At 44.2% G+C, this 23433-nt stretch overlaps 1 protein-coding gene across 1 annotated transcript in view; it reads right to left on the bottom strand.

Annotated features, from left to right (window-relative positions):
* Window positions 1-23433, bottom strand: part of LOC309564212 (alpha-2-macroglobulin-like protein 1) — a 254662-nt gene that overhangs the window by 100228 nt on the left and 131001 nt on the right. The window contains exon 18 of the mRNA XM_082268839.1: window positions 10376-10453. Coding sequence (XP_082124965.1) covers window positions 10376-10453 — 78 coding nt within the window. The remainder of the gene's footprint in view (window positions 1-10375; window positions 10454-23433) is intronic.

The raw sequence follows: 23433 nt of genomic DNA, 5'->3' as shown, positions 1-23433 counted from the left end.
CCTTCAGAAGTATGAGATGAACCCCAACAACTTGGAAAGGTGGATCTCTCTCACACGTACCAACACAGACTATCCCCCAATTTAACTGATCCCCAAAGGTTTTTGATTAAATAGCGGAATAGAAAATATGATCCCAAAAAAGTGTATGTATATCACACGTACACAACCACACTAGGCCCCAATTACTATTGTTTGTACCCCTAAAAGGCTAGGAGTAGGGGGAGTATGGAACAGGCAGCACCCTCAAACCTTCAGAAGTATGAGATGAACCCCAACAACTTGGAAAGGTGGATCTCTCTCACACGTACCAACACAGACTATCCCCCAATTTAACTGATCCCCAAAGGTTTTTGATTAAATAGCGGAATAGAAAATATGATCCCAAAAAAGTGTATGTATATCACACGTACACAACCACACTAGGCCCCAATTACTATTGTTTGTACCCCTAAAAGGCTAGGAGTAGGGGGAGTATGGAACAGGCAGCACCCTCAAACCTTCAGAAGTATGAGATGAACCCCAACAACTTGGAAAGGTGGATCTCTCTCACACGTACCAACACAGACTATCCCCCAATTTAACTGATCCCCAAAGGTTTTTGATTAAATAGCGGAATAGAAAATATGATCCCAAAAAAGTGTATGTATATCACACGTACACAACCACACTAGGCCCCAATTACTATTGTTTGTACCCCTAAAAGGCTAGGAGTAGGGGGAGTATGGAACAGGCAGCACCCTCAAACCTTCAGAAGTATGAGATGAACCCCAACAACTTGGAAAGGTGGATCTCTCTCACACGTACCAACACAGACTATCCCCCAATTTAACTGATCCCCAAAGGTTTTTGATTAAATAGCGGAATAGAAAATATGATCCCAAAAAAGTGTATGTATATCACACGTACACAACCACACTAGGCCCCAATTACTATTGTTTGTACCCCTAAAAGGCTAGGAGTAGGGGGAGTATGGAACAGGCAGCACCCTCAAACCTTCAGAAGTATGAGATGAACCCCAACAACTTGGAAAGGTGGATCTCTCTCACACGTACCAACACAGACTATCCCCCAATTTAACTGATCCCCAAAGGTTTTTGATTAAATAGCGGAATAGAAAATATGATCCCAAAAAAGTGTATGTATATCACACGTACACAACCACACTAGGCCCCAATTACTATTGTTTGTACCCCTAAAAGGCTAGGAGTAGGGGGAGTATGGAACAGGCAGCACCCTCAAACCTTCAGAAGTATGAGATGAACCCCAACAACTTGGAAAGGTGGATCTCTCTCACACGTACCAACACAGACTATCCCCCAATTTAACTGATCCCCAAAGGTTTTTGATTAAATAGCGGAATAGAAAATATGATCCCAAAAAAGTGTATGTATATCACACGTACACAACCACACTAGGCCCCAATTACTATTGTTTGTACCCCTAAAAGGCTAGGAGTAGGGGGAGTATGGAACAGGCAGCACCCTCAAACCTTCAGAAGTATGAGATGAACCCCAACAACTTGGAAAGGTGGATCTCTCTCACACGTACCAACACAGACTATCCCCCAATTTAACTGATCCCCAAAGGTTTTTGATTAAATAGCGGAATAGAAAATATGATCCCAAAAAAGTGTATGTATATCACACGTACACAACCACACTAGGCCCCAATTACTATTGTTTGTACCCCTAAAAGGCTAGGAGTAGGGGGAGTATGGAACAGGCAGCACCCTCAAACCTTCAGAAGTATGAGATGAACCCCAACAACTTGGAAAGGTGGATCTCTCTCACACGTACCAACACAGACTATCCCCCAATTTAACTGATCCCCAAAGGTTTTTGATTAAATAGCGGAATAGAAAATATGATCCCAAAAAAGTGTATGTATATCACACGTACACAACCACACTAGGCCCCAATTACTATTGTTTGTACCCCTAAAAGGCTAGGAGTAGGGGGAGTATGGAACAGGCAGCACCCTCAAACCTTCAGAAGTATGAGATGAACCCCAACAACTTGGAAAGGTGGATCTCTCTCACACGTACCAACACAGACTATCCCCCAATTTAACTGATCCCCAAAGGTTTTTGATTAAATAGCGGAATAGAAAATATGATCCCAAAAAAGTGTATGTATATCACACGTACACAACCACACTAGGCCCCAATTACTATTGTTTGTACCCCTAAAAGGCTAGGAGTAGGGGGAGTATGGAACAGGCAGCACCCTCAAACCTTCAGAAGTATGAGATGAACCCCAACAACTTGGAAAGGTGGATCTCTCTCACACGTACCAACACAGACTATCCCCCAATTTAACTGATCCCCAAAGGTTTTTGATTAAATAGCGGAATAGAAAATATGATCCCAAAAAAGTGTATGTATATCACACGTACACAACCACACTAGGCCCCAATTACTATTGTTTGTACCCCTAAAAGGCTAGGAGTAGGGGGAGTATGGAACAGGCAGCACCCTCAAACCTTCAGAAGTATGAGATGAACCCCAACAACTTGGAAAGGTGGATCTCTCTCACACGTACCAACACAGACTATCCCCCAATTTAACTGATCCCCAAAGGTTTTTGATTAAATAGCGGAATAGAAAATATGATCCCAAAAAAGTGTATGTATATCACACGTACACAACCACACTAGGCCCCAATTACTATTGTTTGTACCCCTAAAAGGCTAGGAGTAGGGGGAGTATGGAACAGGCAGCACCCTCAAACCTTCAGAAGTATGAGATGAACCCCAACAACTTGGAAAGGTGGATCTCTCTCACACGTACCAACACAGACTATCCCCCAATTTAACTGATCCCCAAAGGTTTTTGATTAAATAGCGGAATAGAAAATATGATCCCAAAAAAGTGTATGTATATCACACGTACACAACCACACTAGGCCCCAATTACTATTGTTTGTACCCCTAAAAGGCTAGGAGTAGGGGGAGTATGGAACAGGCAGCACCCTCAAACCTTCAGAAGTATGAGATGAACCCCAACAACTTGGAAAGGTGGATCTCTCTCACACGTACCAACACAGACTATCCCCCAATTTAACTGATCCCCAAAGGTTTTTGATTAAATAGCGGAATAGAAAATATGATCCCAAAAAAGTGTATGTATATCACACGTACACAACCACACTAGGCCCCAATTACTATTGTTTGTACCCCTAAAAGGCTAGGAGTAGGGGGAGTATGGAACAGGCAGCACCCTCAAACCTTCAGAAGTATGAGATGAACCCCAACAACTTGGAAAGGTGGATCTCTCTCACACGTACCAACACAGACTATGCCCCAATTTAACTGATCCCCAAAGGTTTTTGATTAAATAGCGGAATAGAAAATATGATCCCAAAAAAGTGTATGTATATCACACGTACACAACCACACTAGGCCCCAATTACTATTGTTTGTACCCCTAAAAGGCTAGGAGTAGGGGGAGTATGGAACAGGCAGCACCCTCAAACCTTCAGAAGTATGAGATGAACCCCAACAACTTGGAAAGGTGGATCTCTCTCACACGTACCAACACAGACTATCCCCCAATTTAACTGATCCCCAAAGGTTTTTGATTAAATAGCGGAATAGAAAATATGATCCCAAAAAAGTGTATGTATATCACACGTACACAACCACACTAGGCCCCAATTACTATTGTTTGTACCCCTAAAAGGCTAGGAGTAGGGGGAGTATGGAACAGGCAGCACCCTCAAACCTTCAGAAGTATGAGATGAACCCCAACAACTTGGAAAGGTGGATCTCTCTCACACGTACCAACACAGACTATCCCCCAATTTAACTGATCCCCAAAGGTTTTTGATTAAATAGCGGAATAGAAAATATGATCCCAAAAAAGTGTATGTATATCACACGTACACAACCACACTAGGCCCCAATTACTATTGTTTGTACCCCTAAAAGGCTAGGAGTAGGGGGAGTATGGAACAGGCAGCACCCTCAAACCTTCAGAAGTATGAGATGAACCCCAACAACTTGGAAAGGTGGATCTCTCTCACACGTACCAACACAGACTATCCCCCAATTTAACTGATCCCCAAAGGTTTTTGATTAAATAGCGGAATAGAAAATATGATCCCAAAAAAGTGTATGTATATCACACGTACACAACCACACTAGGCCCCAATTACTATTGTTTGTACCCCTAAAAGGCTAGATGAGGAGTAGGGGGAGTATGGAACAGGCAGCACCCTCAAACCTTCAGAAGTATGAGATTGTGTTCACTGTACCCCACAAAGATTGAGTTCACTGCACCCCACAATGATTGTGTTCACTGCACCCCACAAAGATTGTGTTCACTGCACCTCACAAAGATTGTGTTCACTGTACCCCCCAAAGATTGTGTTCACTGCACCCCACAAAGATTCTGTTCACTGTACCCCACAAAGATTGTGTTCACTGCACCCCAAAAAGATTGTGTTCACTGCACCCCAAAAAGGATGTTGTTCACTGCACCCCAAAAAGGATGTTGTTCACTCCACCCCAAAAAGATTGTGTTCACTGCACCCCACAAAGATTGTGTTCACTGCACCCCAAAAAGATTGTGTTCACTGCACCCCAAAAATGATTTTGTTCACTGCACCCCAAAAAGGATTTTGTTCACTGCACCCCAAAAAGGATGTTGTTCACTCCACCCCAAAAAGATTGTGTTCACTGCACCCCAAAAAGATTGTGTTCACTGCACCCCAGAAAGGATTTTGTTCACTGCACCCCAAAAAGATTGTGTTCACTGCACCCCAAAAAGGATGTTGTTCACTGCACCCCAAAAAGGATTTTGTTCACTGCACCCCAAAAAGATTGTGTTCACTGCACCCCACAAAGGATTTTGTTCACTGCACCCCACAAAGATTGTGTTCACTGCACACCAAAAAGGATTGTGTTCACTGCACCCCAAAAAGATTTTGTTCACTGCACCCCAAAAAGATTGTGTTCACTGCAGCCCAAAAAGATTGTGTTCACTGCAGCCCAAAAAGATTGTGTTCACTGCAGCCCAAAAAGATTGTGTTCACTGCAGCCCAAAAAGATTGTGTTCACTGCAGCCCAAAAAGATTGTGTTCACTGCAGCTCACACACAGAAAAATGGATGTGGATCACTGACACCTGCCTATCTCCAATCCCACACCACACAGCAATATCGATTGTAGTTTGTAGAACACAGTTTCCCTAAAATTCAGCAGACTCTGTCCCTAACAGGATTGAGAAGAGATCGTAGATCAGGATTGAGTGCAGACCCCACCCCCCACACAGCAATATCGATTGTAGTTTGTAGAAGACACTGACCCTATAATTCAGCAGACTCTATCCCTAAAATGCCTACAACTCGCCCTGCCTAAACACTCCGACCTGTCCCTCAATTCTATCCGGACACAAATGGTTTTTTCCTGCCTATCTTTCCCTAATCAGCAGCCAGCACGTTGATGTGTGCTCTGTCCCTGAATCTAAGCAGCATAATGACGCCGCTGCGGCTGCCTCGAACTTATAAAGACTTGGTCACATGCTTCAGACGGCCAATCACAGCTACTGAGACATTTGCAGGCATGGCTGGGATGGCTTAAGGCACACCAGTTAAACGATTGTTGATTGGCTGTTGAAAGCCCGCCATGAAAAGAGCGCCAAAGCATGCAAAACCCGGAAATAAAACGACCGAACACGGATTTTTACCCGAACATACAGTAAAGTGTCCGTGTCCGTGTTCGGGTACAAAAAATCCAATTATTCGGTACGAACACGAATAATACAGTCCGTGTTCGCTCAACACTACTAACTAGCTGCTCAATTGCGATTACAAGCAGCAGGAGGGAACGTCCCTCCTCCCACCGCCTTCTGTGGCTTGCTCGGGATCTCCTGTCAGAACAAATGTACATCTACTATCACTGGGTATATTGCTATGCAAATTTTTTACACATAGACCCAAGTTTATTTACTAAAGGCAAATCCATTGTGTGCTACAAGTGCACTTGGAAGTGCAGTTGCTGTAGATCTTAGAGGCACATGCAGGGAAAATATAAAACAGAATTTTTGCTTGCACATGGTTGGATGATAGAAATCAGCAAAGCTTCTCCTTATTTCAGAGCTTCCCCCCAGATCTACAGCGACTGCACTTTCAATTGCACTTGCAGTGCACAGTAGATTTGCCTTTAGTAAATAAACCCCTTAGTGTCATTACCATAACATAAAGTATGCCTACATGAAGGACAGGCAAGCAGTAGGGCTGTCAGCATAGTCAGACTAATAATAGGGGCTTTTTTTAAAAGTTATTGTGGTAGTATCAATAATAATAATACTGATTACAAATATTCATCTTAATAATAATGATATTTAACCCCTTCATTATGGAGGGTAAAACTAATCCTATGGCCTGAAAAAAATTGTGCAACTTTGACATGTGTTGGTAAAACTGTACATATCGCAACTACTTAGTTTATCCAGGTGAATTATACCTAGTTTTTTTTTTTTTTTTTTTTCAGGACAAATTGGGCTTTCATTTGGTGGTAAATGGTAATAGATACCCTTTGTTTTTTTTTCTTTTTTTATATAAAAAAAACTGGCCCAAAAGAGGAAAAAAAAACAAGAAAAAAAAAACACATTTTTTTTAAGCTTAGCTGTATATTTCTTGCTATTACCAAAACTCACCACCAAAGAATAACCCAAAATAAATTCTCTTGCCCCTGAGGATCACAGTGATACCACATATGTGTATATTATTTGTTGTTTTTAACCGTAGTCAGACAGAGAAAGAATAGTGTACATTTTGCTTTTTCATAAAACTACAAACCTCAGCTGTCTTTTCAGGTTTTAACAAGAGGACAGAGCGGCGCCAGCTTAGTGTAGCAGAAGCTTAGTGTAGCAGAAGCTTAGTGTAGCAGAAAATGTATTTGGTATAGGTAGCAAAAAGACTCACTTATAGTTAGGATCTGTCGGCATGGTAGGTAAATAAAAGTTCATCTGCTTCCGTCCTATGTGGGATGTAACGAATGATGGAGACAATCCTGTAGAGGGGCTGATAGTAGTCAGCTGTTCCTAGCAGGCCGGCGGCGATGTGTAGACCACGGCCATGTTCCGGCTACAAGGCCAATGAGGTCACATCTGGGTAAGGGGTTAGCAGGAAGTGCACTCGCTCGGAGCATCCATGCTCCTTCGTCACACTGTCTTTTTAGGTTTTAGCTGAGGACAAACTCTGAGATTTACGACTGCATTAGGCATACAGAAATAATCTGAGCCTGTAGCAGAAGTTCAGAGGGCAAACATTTGTACACTGCTAGGACGGATAAGCAAATGCTTCTTAGTCTGCATTTGGCACCTGTATGCTGGAAACATCATGGTTTATTTTTTTATAACAGCTTCCCTAATGGAGCCCCTCCTACTCCAGAACCCATAGTAGCCACGTGCGTTGCTATGGCTAGGTCACACCACTGGTCTGGTACATACAGTACCTCAGCATTTATAGCCACACAAGTAACTCCTTCACTTTCATTTAAGCACCATGGAATGTGTCAAGGTAGATGTTGATCGTCCACATACAGGATTGGATTTATGAAAGTTCGTGAAAGCACCCTACACTTATTACATAATCCAGTCAGAGTAGCACAGAGGCTTAGTGGTCAGCACTTCATCCTAAAGCTTTGTACACACAATACGAATGATCGTCTGTTTTTTTTTGCATGCTAGTCTCATATCGAAAACCAGTAGCAAACGAATGTCCTGAAAATTCTTGTATAACAAAATACAACTTCGGAAGTGATGTACTGTATTGTATGGTATTTTTTTGTTTCCGAGCATGCGTAGTCTTGGTCACACAATTTTTTTCCCCTCAAATACTATACTAATTACACCAAACTTGTTTGTTCTGTTATCATATGAGAAAAATGCTTGTGCTTGTCCCTTCAGATATTTTTGTATAAACTGTCGTAATCAGCTCTCGAAAGCTGTGTACTAATGATCAGATTATCGGAAGATTGCTCCAAAAGAACAATTTTACATCCGATTTTATCATCATGTGTACTAGGCATCATAGGGTCTGTAAGATCTGGAATAAAAGGGAGAACCCTTTGACATACTACTTCCTCATATCCTTTACCCCCTTTCTGTAATCACCCTTGTACTATAAGTGATAATGCATATGAATTGACCAAAGGACATCTTCCTCCAATCAGTCAAAAGAAAAGGTATCATTTGAGAAGTGGTAGAGGTTAGTCTGTAGAGGCTTTGAAATAAATAACTTTTTGCTAGTGTAAAAGAGATGACCAGACCTGATGTGATTATTTCTAGAAGTTCAGCCTTCTTAGAGGGAACATGTATCAATTACCATGTTCTTCCAGTGAACCTTAATGTCTTGGGACATTGAAAGAGAGAGACTCTTGAGAAGAAAGTATGCTATACTACACTAGATGCTAAAACCACTGTTCTGTAATGTTTTTCATGCATGACCTACTGAACAACATGTTGTCTTGCACATCGAGTTGCAAGTTGTCAGCAGAAAGAGGCAAATCATCGGTGGCTTTTTAATCTGGTGGTGCTATAAAAATACTTGTGGTAGTAAATTAAATGAGTAGAAGTGGAAGCTGGGCCAGATTTAAAGTGTCAGATTGTCATCAAAGAATGATGAGGTGGCTACACATAGAGAAGAAGGTGTCTTTTTCACCAAATAGGGTGTCATAATAGAACACACCCTGAAGAAGGTGATTTAGGTGGCAGCCCAAACTGATGCTGAAGCAGTGGATGTAATGTGGAGGAGGTACAATCAACATAAAGAATGTAGAATGTGCTGGAGGATGTATCAATTCGGTCAGTATGCAGAATTTAGAGCGAGGAGAAGCAGGAAGATATAGCGATACATTTAGTATATATGTAGCACCCTCTAGTGTGTGCTAGTGTGTATAGTTCGTAGTGTAGGAAAATTTGGCCTGGCTGAGAGCCAGGCCTGGGTTGAATCTGGGTCAGGGCTGAGTGACTCAGGGAGGCTGGATTACTCAGCAAGCAGCACCTCTGGTAATTCTCACTGTTCTCAGAAACCTTGGAAAAGCTTCCAGAAGTAGAGGGTGGAGTGTAGGAGGAGCTGCTTGGAGTAATGATGAGGGCCCCAGGCAAAATGGTCTGGCAGAGAGCAGACCACCTCATAAGTACTCGTGGGCCCTGCCAGTAGGGGTAGTCAGGTGGAAGATGGAGAAGGAGTGCTGAGGAGGCTGTCGATGGCCCTTGAGGGTGCCCCCTAGTCTGGGAGTGACCTTGGGCCTGGGGCTGGGGTGCTGGAGGGAACCCTCTACAACACACAGGGGAAATCCTGAAGGCACGGGAGCAAGGAGAGGACAGCACGAGCAGGTCAGCATGTCCAGCAGAGACAGCAGCCGGGTCGGCTGGTGAGTGAGCAGTCTGGCAGGACTGTGGAGAGAAAGAGTGCCAGGGGGGCTAGTGAAAGGGACAGCTGCAGCCAGGCCTGAAGTAGCCACAGGGAAGTAAGCTGGACCCTGAACTTTGCTACACAACCAAGGGGCCCGGGGTCCTTGCCTGTAATGGGCTGATACTCTAAAATCTGATAGAGATGTGTGTCAGAGTAACTATCAGTATGCCACCTGGAGTTCTGCAAGCAAGAGTGCAGGAGGAAGAGAGGAGTGTATATAGATTGTACATAAGAGAAGTTGTCCTTGAAGTTGTTTCAAGTCAAGTGCGCATTCCATAATACCCCTATTCCCCATCCAAGTTTTATCCCCTCAATAAAATAAAACCAAAAACCTAAGGTCCTGGACTGTTTTCTGACTGTGAGAAATGAACTGGGAGACTGTGGAAATGTGGTGTTCCTGGCTGTGCGGGGTGGGGGATTCCATTTCACTTGCGGCTCCTTTGGGGGTGTACTACATATATATTGATACAGTCAGTATATAGAATGTAGAGTGTAGAGGGGAGGATGAGAATATACCAGTGCAGTCAGTATACAGAATGTACCATATGGAGAAGGAGAATGATATATTGATAATAGTTAATACAGAATGCAGAGTGCAGAGGAGGATATATCAGTACAGTTAGTGTATATATATATATTGGTACAGTCAGTATATAGAATGTAGAGTGTGGATGAAGAGAATATTTATTAGTATTGTTGATATATGGACCATAAAGTATGGGGGAGGAGGATATATCAGTACAGCCAGTATTTGGACCATAGAGTATGGACGAGGATATATTGGTTCAGTCAGCATTATTAAGGAATGTAGAGTGCTAAAAGAAATATATCGGCACATGCCATACAGTATACATGATGATAGATAGAGTGGTAAAAGAGGATATGATATGATAGAGTGGTGAAAGAGGATATATTAATTTATGCAGTATGTATGGATTATCATTTTTTATACACCTGCCATCCTCGGCATAGCGGAATCCATCACCGGCATAGGCATAGCCATCGGTCTAGCCATTTCCATTGGCATTATACCTGTCAAACCAAAATTCTGATATATGTATTATGACATGAAAATTTACAAGAATGTTCTGAAATGTACTACATATTTTCATTTTCAAGTTGATAACATTTTTTAATTTGCTACCACAGAGTTTTAGTTGGAAGGCGACCAAAGGTCAGAATATAATTAAAAATACATCTGGTTGCCTTCAAAATCCCATTATGAGTATTTTTAACTTTTCATAAAATGTAGGGATAGTGGCAACCTCACGTATAGTTTGCTCTACATATAAATTTGATTTTAAGACCAAAGTAAAAAAGAAGAAACCCCCAGAATACCTTTCTTTTATAAAAGTTTTGTCTAGTTATCTGGATTTTTAAGGTACTTTTTCTGGAATAAGCATTTGGCTTATTCACCAAGACTCTCTTTAGTTGCACCTCTATTCCTCAGCAACTAGTTTCTTATTCCAACAGGTTGGAATTTTAAAAAATGTACTGTGTTTCATGCACCCTAAGAACCCTATGACATTTTTGCTATTTCTTCTAATCAAGTAATTCAGGGTGAGGTACAATAATGGTGGACTTTGTACTTCTTGCCACATCCAATCTAAGCTATTCTTAATACTCAGTTTCTTAATTTATTCACTCAAGAATGTCATGTTTTTCTGATGAAATGCAGCTCAAACACAGATAAAAGTATAACAAGTATATATATACATCTATATAGTGTATATAGATATACATATATATATATATATATATATATATATATATATATATATATATACATATAGGATAACAGGTTTAAAAGAGGCTTTTTGGCCATACATCTCTTCTGGGTTACAGTAGTGCACTTACTTTTGCAGTCCTGTGACCCAGATTCGGCTTATAGAGGGCTATATCCTACTGTCAGCTGACATCACAGAGCAGCTGTAGGCTCTGGAAGGATCCAGACCATATTGTTGCATTCCACCTAGCTGACTAATTCACAGCTGGTGCTGCCTTTTAGCACACAATTGAGAGCCAAAGACATCTGCACCCACCACCTCTTCAACTCAGTACCCCAGTAAACACTGAAGGGGGCAGTGACTGACACTCGAAAAGGACTGAGAACTGAGAAATCAGTGGTCATGTGATTGCTCATTTCTCGGTCTTAGGGCTGACATCATCCCGGTTCTGCAACAGAGTGTTAAAGCGGAGTTCCACCCAAAAATGGAACTTCCGCTTTAGGTTTTCTAACCCCCTGACATGCCACATTTGGCATGTCATTTTTTTGGGGGGGGGAGCGGGTACCTAGTTTTGACAGGTACCCGCTCCCACTTCCGCTCGGAGCGCCACGGCGCCCTGAACGGAAGTTCTCCTCTCTCTCCCTGCAATCTTCTGGGACATGTCAGAGGTCCCAGAAGATTGCCGGCCAATCAAGACGCGCAGCGCGACTCGCGCATGCGCAGTGGGTACCCGGCTGTGAAGCCGCAAACTGTCACAGCCGGGTGCCCACAGCAGTGATGCCGGCGCCGAAGGAGTGGATCGAGGCTTCAGGCGGCCGCATCACTGGACCGTTGGACAGGTGAGTGAAATGGCTGGAACTCCGCTTTAAGTAGGAAGGTTTTTTTTCAAACTCAGACTTCTACTTTAAATTGCACCCTAAAAGTGAAGTTACATTCTCTGTACACTCTGGATAACAGTTCTTATTCCACTTTTCTGTTCTGTACTGCATTTCTGAGCTTGTGGCACAGAGCTTGTCCCAGACTCCACCAGCCCAGCTACCCGTCACCTCATCCCAGGGACATTGGTCTGTATATTAAACTTCGAATCCACCTTTGTATATAACCCGTGCCTATTCTCTCTGAGCCCTCTCTCATCTTCTGTGACATCCAGGCTGAGTCCCTAGGGTGCCCTGTGCAACGAGTCAGTCCCAAGTTAGGGTACTGGTTGCTAGGGAGGAAACCTAAGCACACAAGCTCCTTCACTACCAGGGCCTCCCACCACCTAAGTCAAGTCACCACCACTTCCTAACTAGGGTGGCTGCTTATGCATGTAATACTAGTACAGTAAACCCCCGTTATTTCAGTTTTCGCAGTCCCGGTATTTCGCGTTTTTTTCTGTAAGACCTATTAATATTATTGTATTAATGAATGAATGAATTAATTATTAATTAAATATTTTTGTGTTTTCCATTGCTCTTGCTCTCTCTCTCAATATCTTTTATGTGTTTAAATGTGTTTCTATTGTTTAAAAGTGTGTTTAAAGACATTAAAATGCTTTTAAAAGTACCGTAAAAGTTATAAAAACATGCCTAGGGTGTATGTAAATAGGGTATTTCTATTTCGCGGATTTTCACTTATCGCGGGTGGGTCTAGAACATAACCCCCCACGATGGAGGGGGGTTTACTGTACTGTAGTAATTGGCAACGGCAATGTAGCCTCCATTATTTCACTTCACTGCACATTAGACCTCTGTATTGTATCTTGTTTATCCTGTCTTGCCCCCTGGTGTGAACCATGTTCTTACATACGCCAGGCATGCACCCCTTTAGTAAATTCAGAACAGGCAATGATGTGTAAAGAATACATTTTTCACTGAAGAAGTTGAAGCACAAATAAACATTTATATAGTTTGTTTACTATATACATTCCTATACAGCTTGGCTTCTAATTGCTTGTAGATTTCACCTCTGCAACATCTCTAAAATCGCCCCTTTTTAACAACTGAAACCACCAAGCTACTCATTCACTCCCTTGTTATTTCTCGCCTCGACTATTGCAACTCCCTTCTCATAGGCCTACCACTCCGTAGGCCAGGGGTGTCAATCTCAATTTCATCGTGGACTTCTTCAGCATTATGGTTGCCCTCAAAGGCCAGTTATTATTATTATTATACAGTATATATAGCGCCAACAGTTTGCGCAGAGCTTTACAATATGATTATATCTGTAAGATTAGATGTCCAGAGCAACTCACGCCCCTTTACACCCTTACATGAGATGTCAAGAGCCCCCCCACCATCAGAAGTTCAAGAGTCACCCACCCTTCCTTACATCACAATGCACCCCCTTACCTTGTGTTGCTGCCAGGAAGAAGATGCGGGTGGATCTGGGAAGAAGAAAGTGCAAGGTCTGGAGTCAGCTTCCAGAGTCTGCTGAATGCTGAGACCAGGGGAGGCAGAGGCAAGGTGGTGTTGCAGCTGCACAGAGAGGTGCAGGATCTGTAGGAGAATTTCTTCCCTCCTCTCTGCTGCGGACTGCTGGAAAGGGACGGGGGGGGGGACGGGGGGGGGCAAAGACAAGCCTTTCTGAAGCTACACAGGAGAGTGCAGGATCTGGCAAAGGAGTTCTGTCCTCTCTGCTGCTGACTGCTGAGACAAGATGAGGGCAGAGACAAGGGGGGTGCCGCAGCTGCAGGAGAGGTGCGAGGGCCACATGAAATGGCCTGGGGGGCCGCATTCGGCCCACTGGCCTTGTGTTTGACACCTGTGCCGTAGGCTCTTCAGTTTATCAGGAATGCTGCTGCCAGGCTTATCCACCTTACCAACCGCTCAGTGTCTGCCTCCCCTCTCTGCCAATCCCTACACTGGCTCTCGATTGCCCAGCGAATTAAATTCAAAATACTAACCACAACATACAAAGCCATTCACAACTCTGCCCTGAGCAACATCACAAATCTTGTCTCAAAATATCACCCAAACCGTCCTCTCCGCTGCTCTCAAGACCTCCTACTCTCAAGCTCCCTTGTCTCCTCCTCCCATGCTCATCTCCAGGATGTCTCCAGGGCCTCTCCCATCCTCTGGAACGCTCTACCTCAACCTCTACGGCTATCTCCTACTCTAGCTGCTTTTAAGCGATCCCTGAAAACTCATCTCTTCGGGGTAGCCTATCACACCGCCAACTAATCTTCCATCAGCTCATTCCCTACTGTTACAACCTCTTGTAACACCTGCCCCACCCCATTAGATTGTAAGCTCTTCTGAGCAAGGCCCTCTTAATCCTCTTGTATTTTATTGTATTGTAACTGTGTTGTCTCCCTTTTATATTGCAAACTGCTGGTGCTATATAAATCCTGAATAATAATAATCATAATAATAATTGCCCCTTGGTGCCCCTGTCCCTCTGAGGTAGTCATATCCTAAATAGATGAGAAAGTTATTTTAGAGTCCATTATTCAGTAGCATAAGTCCATAACCCTGGAACCCCAATTAGGTTCTCACCAAGGGGTGGTTTCAGGCAGAATAGCAATTACATCCTAGCTCAGCTGCTTTTCCCTTCCCGTGTATGGAGCAATCAACAACCCTTGCCCTAGAGGCAGTTCCCCTTGTAATGATTTGCCCCAGCAGAGAGCAGTACTTCCCAAAAAAGCTCAGGAAAACATTGCCAGCAGTGTTAACTCTTGCTTCTTAGGACTTACCATCTCTTCAGGGCAACAAACCGTAACTAAATAATGCAATGAACCCACATGGCAATACAAGAATTTAACCAATTTAGGTTAGAAACAAAACAAAACGCCTACTATAAAATAATAATACTTTACTTTACAAGCACTTGCTTACACCCATAATCTATTAACCATTATTTTATATAACCTTGTGTAGGATACGCTTATCTCCATCTTGGTGGGAAGTACTTTAAGGTTTCATCCTTGTGGGCTAGTGACATATAGAGGCACCACTTACTGAACTGATGGATAGATCTCTGTTTTGTGTTGGACAGAGGACAATGTTATAAGTGCCATTCCTGTTACTCAATCAGGCTTTGTAGGTAATAAGGAAGAGGACAGTAGGGAATTAGATTATTATCAATATACAGTATAGGAATGATATATAAATTCTGGTGAACTTTTGCTGTAAAATTAAAATAAACCAAAAGTAGCCCCTAATTAGTTAGACGACAGACGGACCACACCTCCCCCCCCCCCCCCGGACCACACCAGCCCGCACACCGGTCGCCGGTTCACTCACCCTGGACATGTGGAGGGCAGTCGGCAGTCAGCAGCAGCGGTGGCGGCTTCCCCCTCGCTCGGTCTCCTGCGTCTCGGCAGTCAGCAGCAGCGGCGGTGGCTTCCCCCTCGCTCGGTCTCCTCCCTCCTCCTCCTCGGGCCAATGGCATGGCTTCTCCTTTCGGCCAATCGGGAAATGGGTCTCAGGACCCAATTCCTGATTGGCCAGGAGGAGAATCCATGTGACAAAGCGAATATTCATTCGCTAATGTCACACAACTGGGTGGGCTCAGGGCGCAGTGCTCTGTGCCCCAAGCTCACCCTTTTTTTGAAGCCTATTAGAGCCTCTGGCTCTAATCACGAGCTTAAAAAAAAAAATAAAAAAATGTAATCTATGCGTCCGGCGCCCTACATGTAGATTAGGGTCCGGATGCATGGATAGGGGGGTGGCGCCCCTGCGCCCCCAATGGACGGGCCGCTCCTGCAAATAACGAATGGGATGTGTGAATGTTGGTGCACTCAGCTCAAATGACATAAACCAATCAGGGCACCACGGGGGCTTAGTGATTAACACTTCTGCTTTGCAGCACTAAGGGTCCCAGTTCAAACACCAGTTAGGACGCTATCTGCATGGAGTTTTGCATGTACTCCCTGTGCTTGTGTAGGTTTCCTCCCACACACCAAAGACATGCTGGTAAGTTAATTGGCCTAATTTACCCTAGTATGCTTTCACTGAGTGCACCCAAGATGGCTGTGCCCCCATCTGCCCCAACAGCAGATAACCAGGTTTGAATCCCCAGGCAGAAAAGTGATATATACATTTTTTTTTTTAAATCACCATAGTGGCAGGGCATCTGGGACAGGCGGACTTGGTTAGGTTACATGACTGAATGTGTACATTGTTCTGAAATCACCAAGATAAAAGTTTTAACATTGCATTATTTGCGGGTGAAAATCGCCCACATATATTTACATCTGATGAAGGTACTTGGTTGAGTGGCAAAATGTCATCTTCTAATCTATAGCATTGTCTTCAAAGTTACCAAGCAAGTCCAGTTAAATATGACTAACTACTGCTAACAGTGGCGGCCCATCCCCCCCCCCCATCCATGCGTCCAATAGAGGATTTTTTTTTTCTGAAGCACGTGATTAGAGCCAGAGGCTCTAATAGGCTTCAGAAAAGGATGAGCCCACCCAGTTGTATGACAATAGCGAATGAATATTCGCTATTATCATACTGACTCTCCTCCCAGCCAATCAGGAAGCGGGTCGTGAGACCCCTTTCCTGATTGGCTAAAAAGAGATATTTTACTGGCCATTGGCCAGGAAGAGGGAAGGGACATACGGCAGAGGAGAAGACACAGTGGCGCTCGGTGAAGGAGCAGGTAAGGTGCCGGACAGCCAGCCAGCAATCCGTCCTGGGAGGGGGGAGGATGGAGGGAGGGGGTGGTAGAGTAGATTGCAGGCCAGCCATCTGTCCCGCGGGTGTGCGGGGGGGAGGTTGTTGGGGTGCCCTGGGATTCCCTATTCTAGTTCTGGAAGAGAGAAGAGAGACCCATTGATCTGGTTTACCCCTCCGTTTTTCCTCATCCTGGGACAGAAAGAACATAAGACCATCTAACTGCAGGGACAAGAATAGGGCATGATACCAAAAGTATGTTCGTTATTTGAACTGTGTTAAGGCTATTAAAGCCATGTATCGATTGAGGCTTTCAGTAAGTGACCGTGTAGCACTGTCCCTGTAGGGCTTGCTGTGTGTTGACTTCTTGGGCCTCCCTCTGATTACCATCAGCCAGTCAGTAGGGGTTTTTTCACACATCCATCCTTACTCTCAGTTGCTCGTTACTCAACAGTCCAGGGTATTTGGTTTTGTATTATTGTGGAACTTGGATAAGAGAAGAGAATAGTGGGATACTCCAACTGAACTATTCACAGGAGATGAGGACAACTCTCACTTGGCCTCACCAAGTTATTTGTAGAAGCAGGCTCACTGCTTTAACCATACTGCCACTTGTAGGGAAGAATTAAATCTTCTTTCTCTCTTCAGCAACAGACTTGATGCAACTACTTTATCTTCAAGACACTCTCTAGCATCCCCTTGACTGACACCAGTCCAATGACTCTTCTAGCTAAAGGGGTGGTCCTCTCAGGACAGGCCCCATAACACATATCTGTACTCACTGTATGCAGAATCTGATCCTTTCCAGCGTCTCCCTTCCAGTCAGCTCTGCAGGACATCTGGGTTCACCTTCTCTCTGACTCAGGCACTCAGGTCGACCACCCGAGGGCCGCATGGCAGTTTCTACTAAGGAGGGGTAGCCACCCCCTCCCTCTGGAACCCCACTCTCCAGATGAAAGACCTCGAGCACATGTGCCCCTTGTATTTATACAGTATCCCTGCATGCACCAAGGTACTTTCCTCTACCAAGCACCGGGACTGTAACAATGCCTGTGTCCTCACTTGTCAGGCTTCCTCCCACTGTCCAATATGCCTCCCTATTGGACCAGTGTGAGACATTTCAGACAAGCTGAACTGCCCCTGAGCACCATGAGCAGACCCAATAATGAATCCTTCTCTCTGGTAGGCAGAGAACAATATAAATTTACCTGACAATCTCTCTGGTAAGCAGAAAGACCCAAAAACTATACTCTCTCTTCTAGCGCCTACCTAGGAGGGTACTACAAACGTTAACCACATCCAGTCTTGTGGTGCCTTAAATTGGTAAGAATGCTGCTCTAAACAGTGTGTGAGCTCTAATGGTGTCCCCTGGCTATCAGACCTAGACTAAATGCCCAGTGTCTGGAACCCCTGGAAGTGAGGGGGATGAAGCACACAGTAAGGAGGGTGGATCTGGGGTCGGTCTCCGTTCACCATCCATACACTGAGGAGTGGTTGAGCAAAGTCCTGAACTGCCCAAAAAGGTTAGAGACATGTTGAGGGTTGGTTTAGCTGCTTGATATGGCCATGCGCTAAGCAGCCTGCCACCCGCTCACATGTCTATTGAATCCAGTCATGCTATAAAAGTACTTGAGGTGGTAGAGTGTCAGATTGCCATCAAAGAATTAGAAGGTCGCTACACATAGAGAAAAAGGTGTCTTTCTCACATAGAAGGGAGTCATGGTAGGAGACCCCCAAAAGAAGGTGATGTAAGTTGCAAACAAATCTTATGCTGGAGCCCCACAATGGACGATTACAGTTAAGGACACATTTAGGACATTTGGGGTTGATATCCTGCTAACATAGGCAGCAAAAGAGAATGTAAGATACAAAGGAGAAGATTATATTGGTATTGTCATTATATAGAAGGTGTGGAGGAGAAAATATCTCAGAAATCCCAAGTCTCCTGCGAGGTGTGGGAGTCTCCCGCATTTGGCCTGCGGCTCCCTGACACCCACAAGTGCCGCGTGATATCCTGGCTGCAGTGTCAGCTGCGTCAGTGAAGAACAGAGCCGATTCTTCCTGTGTAGTTCCGGCTCCTGTCACAGGCGGAGTGATATCAAATGCACTCCGCCTGTGATAGGGGGGATACAGGAAGCATTGGCTCTGCTCTCTGCTGCAGCCGCATGCTCTACTGCAGCCGCTCCTGTCACACCCTCCGTCTCAGAGGAGCCAGCATTACCCACCAGCACTACCCATCAGCATTACCCGCCAGCAGTACCCACCAGAAGTACCCGCACCAGCAGTACCCACCAGCAGTAACCGCACCAGCAGTACCCACTAGCAGTACCCACCAGCAGTACCCTCCATCAGTACCTGCCAGCAGTACCCGTCAGCAGTACCCACCATCACTACCTGCTAGCAGTACCCACCAGCAGTATCTGCCAGCAGTACCTGCCAGCATTACCCGCCAGCAGTACTCACCAGCAGTACTCACCAGCATTACCTGCCAGCAGTACCCACCAACAGTACCCGCACCAGCAGTACCCACCAGCAGTGCCTGCACCAGCAGTAACCGCACCAGCAGAACCCACTAGCAGTACCCACCAGCAGTACTCACCAGCATTACCCGCCAGCAGTAACTGCCAGCAGTACCCACCATCAGTAACTGCCAGCAGTACCCACCATCAGTACCTGCCAGCAGTACCCACCATCAGTACCTTCCAGCAGTACCCACCAGCAGTATCCACCAGCAGTACCAGCCAGCAGTACCCACCAGCAGTACCAGCCAGCAGTATCCACTGGCAGTACCCGCCAACAGTACTCGCCAGCGGTCTACAAAATAAGTAGAATAGGTATGTGCATTAGCCTGTGTAAATTATTGCAATATGTTTATTAGCTAGTTGTGTGCTGTCATAATAAAATGTCATGTCCTTGTTCATAAATGTATGAACAAGGACATGACATTTTCTGGCTGCCTAAGTTACATGTGCTAGGGGTGCAACTATCCCCCAGCACATAATTGTAAATATCCCAGTATGTGCAGTGATTCTTACTTCTACCACAATGACCACTTCAAATCACTGAAGTGGTCATGGTGGTTAGAGTATTTCTTTAATACCTCAGTAAACCTCTGTATACTGATTCCATTTCATTTGATCATCCTCTTATTGTGTTAAATTGGTGGTGGTTGTGGGGGGGGGGGGGTGCTACCTCTCTGAAATGAGTTTTTGCAGGTTGGGATGTCTGATATCTGTACAATCATTATAAAGAATGTAGAGTGTGGTGAGGGTATATTGGTACAGTCAAAATGTAGAATGTAGAGAGAGAAGCAGGAGGGTATACTAATACAGGCTGTCCATAGAAAGTAGAATGTGGAGAACGAGGAGAATATATTAGTGCAGTAAGTATATATAATGTAGAGCGTGGAGAAGGAATAGGATAGTTTAGTACAATCAATTAATGAAAAGTAGAATGCAGAAGAGGAAAAGGAGGATAAATTGGTTCAATCGGTACAGTATAAAATGTGGGTGAAGAGGAAAATAAATCAGTACAGTCCGTATAAAGAAAGTATAGAGCAACTGTAATATAAGGTATAAGACACCTGTTAATGCAAATGCTGGGCTCTGTGAAGCAAAGGTTGTTGTTTCAAAGATTGGGAATGTCCCCAGGAACATATCTGCCAAACAAAAATCATACATATATGATATGAACATACAGCAGTTCACGTGCAAATATTATTAGTTATTGTATTCATCATAACATCTGCACAGTGTACAGTATATGTATTTTTTGCAAATATTCAGCAGATGTCCATCTTTGATCATAACCACAAATGTCAGTCTTTGTACATAAATATACAGAATGACTTGCTGACTCTTAGAAGAACACATTAAAGGGGATCTTTTCCAGCCAAATACATAATTTGCTGTTGCGTGGTACAACGCATGTTGATCAACAATCATCCACCACTTTTTTTTTGTTATTTTGCTACCTATTCTTCTTTAAGAAGAATTGGTAGCAAAATAACCAGGTTCTTCTAGGCAGAGTTAGCCTTGGTCGCCCCAGTGTCCCCTGGGAAGGCTATGTCACAACTGCCTTCCCAAAAGGTCTCATTGCAAAGCTACGAGATTTCACTGTTTGACTTTGCTTTCATCAAAGATGCTTCAAGATTAATGTGCATGTGCCAGATTTTGTGTGCATGTCATTGGTGGGCTGGCAAAGAGATCCCTGAAGAGATGCTATCCTATGATGTTGTATTATGCTTTAAATGGTGGTGCAGAAGCGGGGACGAGACAATGAAAAATGGACAATGGACAATGGAAGCAGGAGGACGAGACAATGGAAAAAATAAGGTAAAGCAAATTGAAAAAGCGACTATGGCACAAGTAAATTATATATTTAGACTGAGTTATATTCAGAATTTCAAGTTGGGATGGGGAAGGAAGAGAGGGAGCGAAGTTCACTTTAACAAATACCTACAAACAATGATGAATTGGTTACAATCTAATCAGAGAATGAAAGGCAGCTTTACAGTCACATGAAATCATTCTCTGTTGTTATACCTTGGATCTTCTTACATGACCGCTTTAATTTTTATATGTTGGCATCAAACTTGTTCTTTTCTATGCCCTTTACAATGCATTGTGCTATGAATGCACAAAGAATTGTTCATCTTTGACATCAAAATCCATTGTTACCCTATTCTTATCCATAGATTAATTGCAAGACTGAGTTGAACTTTCAGACTTTTGCATAATTTTAAGGTCACAATAACCATGAAGCTTTACAGCAATATAGAAAAAATATGATGCATTTTACTAATGAAAGAACGGCATTACAAAGTGTTTATATGCTAATGTTAGGTTCTTTATATATAAACAGGTTTGATTGCTTGAATGACTTTAAAAAAAGACATTATTAGAAAAAATGCTTTGTTCCCTGGGTAATTAAAATGTTGTGTTGCGGAACATAATGACTGGGGGGGGTGGGGTGAGGAGGGGTTACTAAAACTGGAGCGCGCAAAATCTAGTGCAGCTCTGCACTAGAAACTAATCAGCTTCCATATTTTATTGTCAAAGTTTAATTGAACAAGCTGAAGTTAGAAGCTGATTGGCTACCAAGCACAGATGCACCAGATGCTGAGTGCTCCAGTTTTAGTAACCCCCCCCTATCTTCTTATTTTACACCTGAGGTATATGGAAGCCTGGAAGTCAGTCAAGCTGATAAGGTATTCCAAGATAGCAGAAATGACCATTCCTTGTAATTAAGAAGATGTTTATTCATGTTTAATATGTAAAAGGTCTACGCTTCGGAAGGCCCTACATGATAACTGTCCAATTGCTTCAGGTTTCGATCACGAGGTCAGATCCTTGGAAACTGATGCCTTTTCCTAGGATCCCCACACATGCTAATTGCTCTACTTTCTACTCTTTCATTTTGACTCTTCTCTTCCAAATACATTTTTAAAACTTTCACTAAGAGCAAAGGTTGCTGCTTTTCTTATTAACTGGTATCAAAACCCTGTTTTATTTCATATTTATAAATGCATTGCTATAGTAGAGCAAAGAGGTACTGTGTACAAATTAAAAAATAGAGAGAGACATAATGGTTTAGACCCCTTTCATACCAGCGGACCAATCGGGTCCGCCTATCCATTTTTCAGGAGGACCCTATCGGGCCACCCATTCTCCTCTATGGGGCAGCTGATGACAGATCGGGTATCCGATCCGACAAAGTCTGCTGAAAACAGACGTATGGTGATGTGTTCGCCATCCGTCCAGCAGGTCAGATCAGATGACAATCAGATGGAAACAGACTGCATATCCTTTGCCATCCAACCGCCCCATAGAAGAGAGTGGGCTCGGTCCTTGATCACTCCGCGTAGCAGCGTGGACACAAACCTGTCATCCGCCTGCTCAGCAGGCATCAGCGGAGAGATCCCCTGCTGAGCAGGCGGATTCTCCTTGGAGGGATCTGCCTCGTGTGAATGGGGCCTTAGCAGTGCTGTATTTTGGCCTTGGCCAACAAGGCCCAGGCCTAGGGCGGCACTTTGCAGGGGGGCAGCAAAAAATCCACCCCCCCTCCACCTGAGACTCTATTGGCCACTGGCTGCTAGAGCCACCTCTCTCTCCCCCCTCTCTCTCACCCCCTCTCTCTCTTTCTCCCCCTCTCTCCCCTCCTTTCTCTTTCTCCCTCTCTCACCTCCCTCTCTCTATCACCCCCTCTCTCTATCACCCCCCCCTCTCTCATCCCCCTCTTTCACCCCCCCTCTCTCTCTCTCTCTCTCTCTCTTTCATCCCACCCTCTCTCTCTCATCCCCCCCTCTCTCTCTCGCTCTCTCTCTCATCCCCCCTCTCACCCCCCCTTTTCTCTCACCCCCCTCTCTCATCCCGCCCTCTCTCTCATCCCTCCTTCTCTCTCTCTCTCTCATCCCGCCCTCTCTTTCATCCCCCCTCTCTCTCTCCCTCTCTCCCTCTCTCACCCACCCCCTCTGGGGTTCATTGTGGGACTTATAGTCCTTAAATTTTGGAGGGAGTCACATCCGTTAAAGTCACATCCGTTAAAAATGGAGAGGGGAAAATTTACAGGGGTGGGGGGTGCCCAATTTTAGTCTTACCTAAGGCAGCACAAAACCCAATTACACCAGTGGGCCTTAGAGAAGCTGTCCGCTTTGTCTGACTGGTTACTTACAGGAGAAGGTCAA

The sequence above is a fragment of the Pelophylax lessonae genome (assembly GCF_965119305.1).
Source record: "Pelophylax lessonae genome assembly, chromosome: 9".
Taxonomy (NCBI): Eukaryota; Metazoa; Chordata; class Amphibia; order Anura; family Ranidae; genus Pelophylax; species Pelophylax lessonae.
The sequence above is the reverse complement of the archived record's forward strand: the minus strand, read 5'-3'. Positions and strand labels throughout refer to the sequence as shown.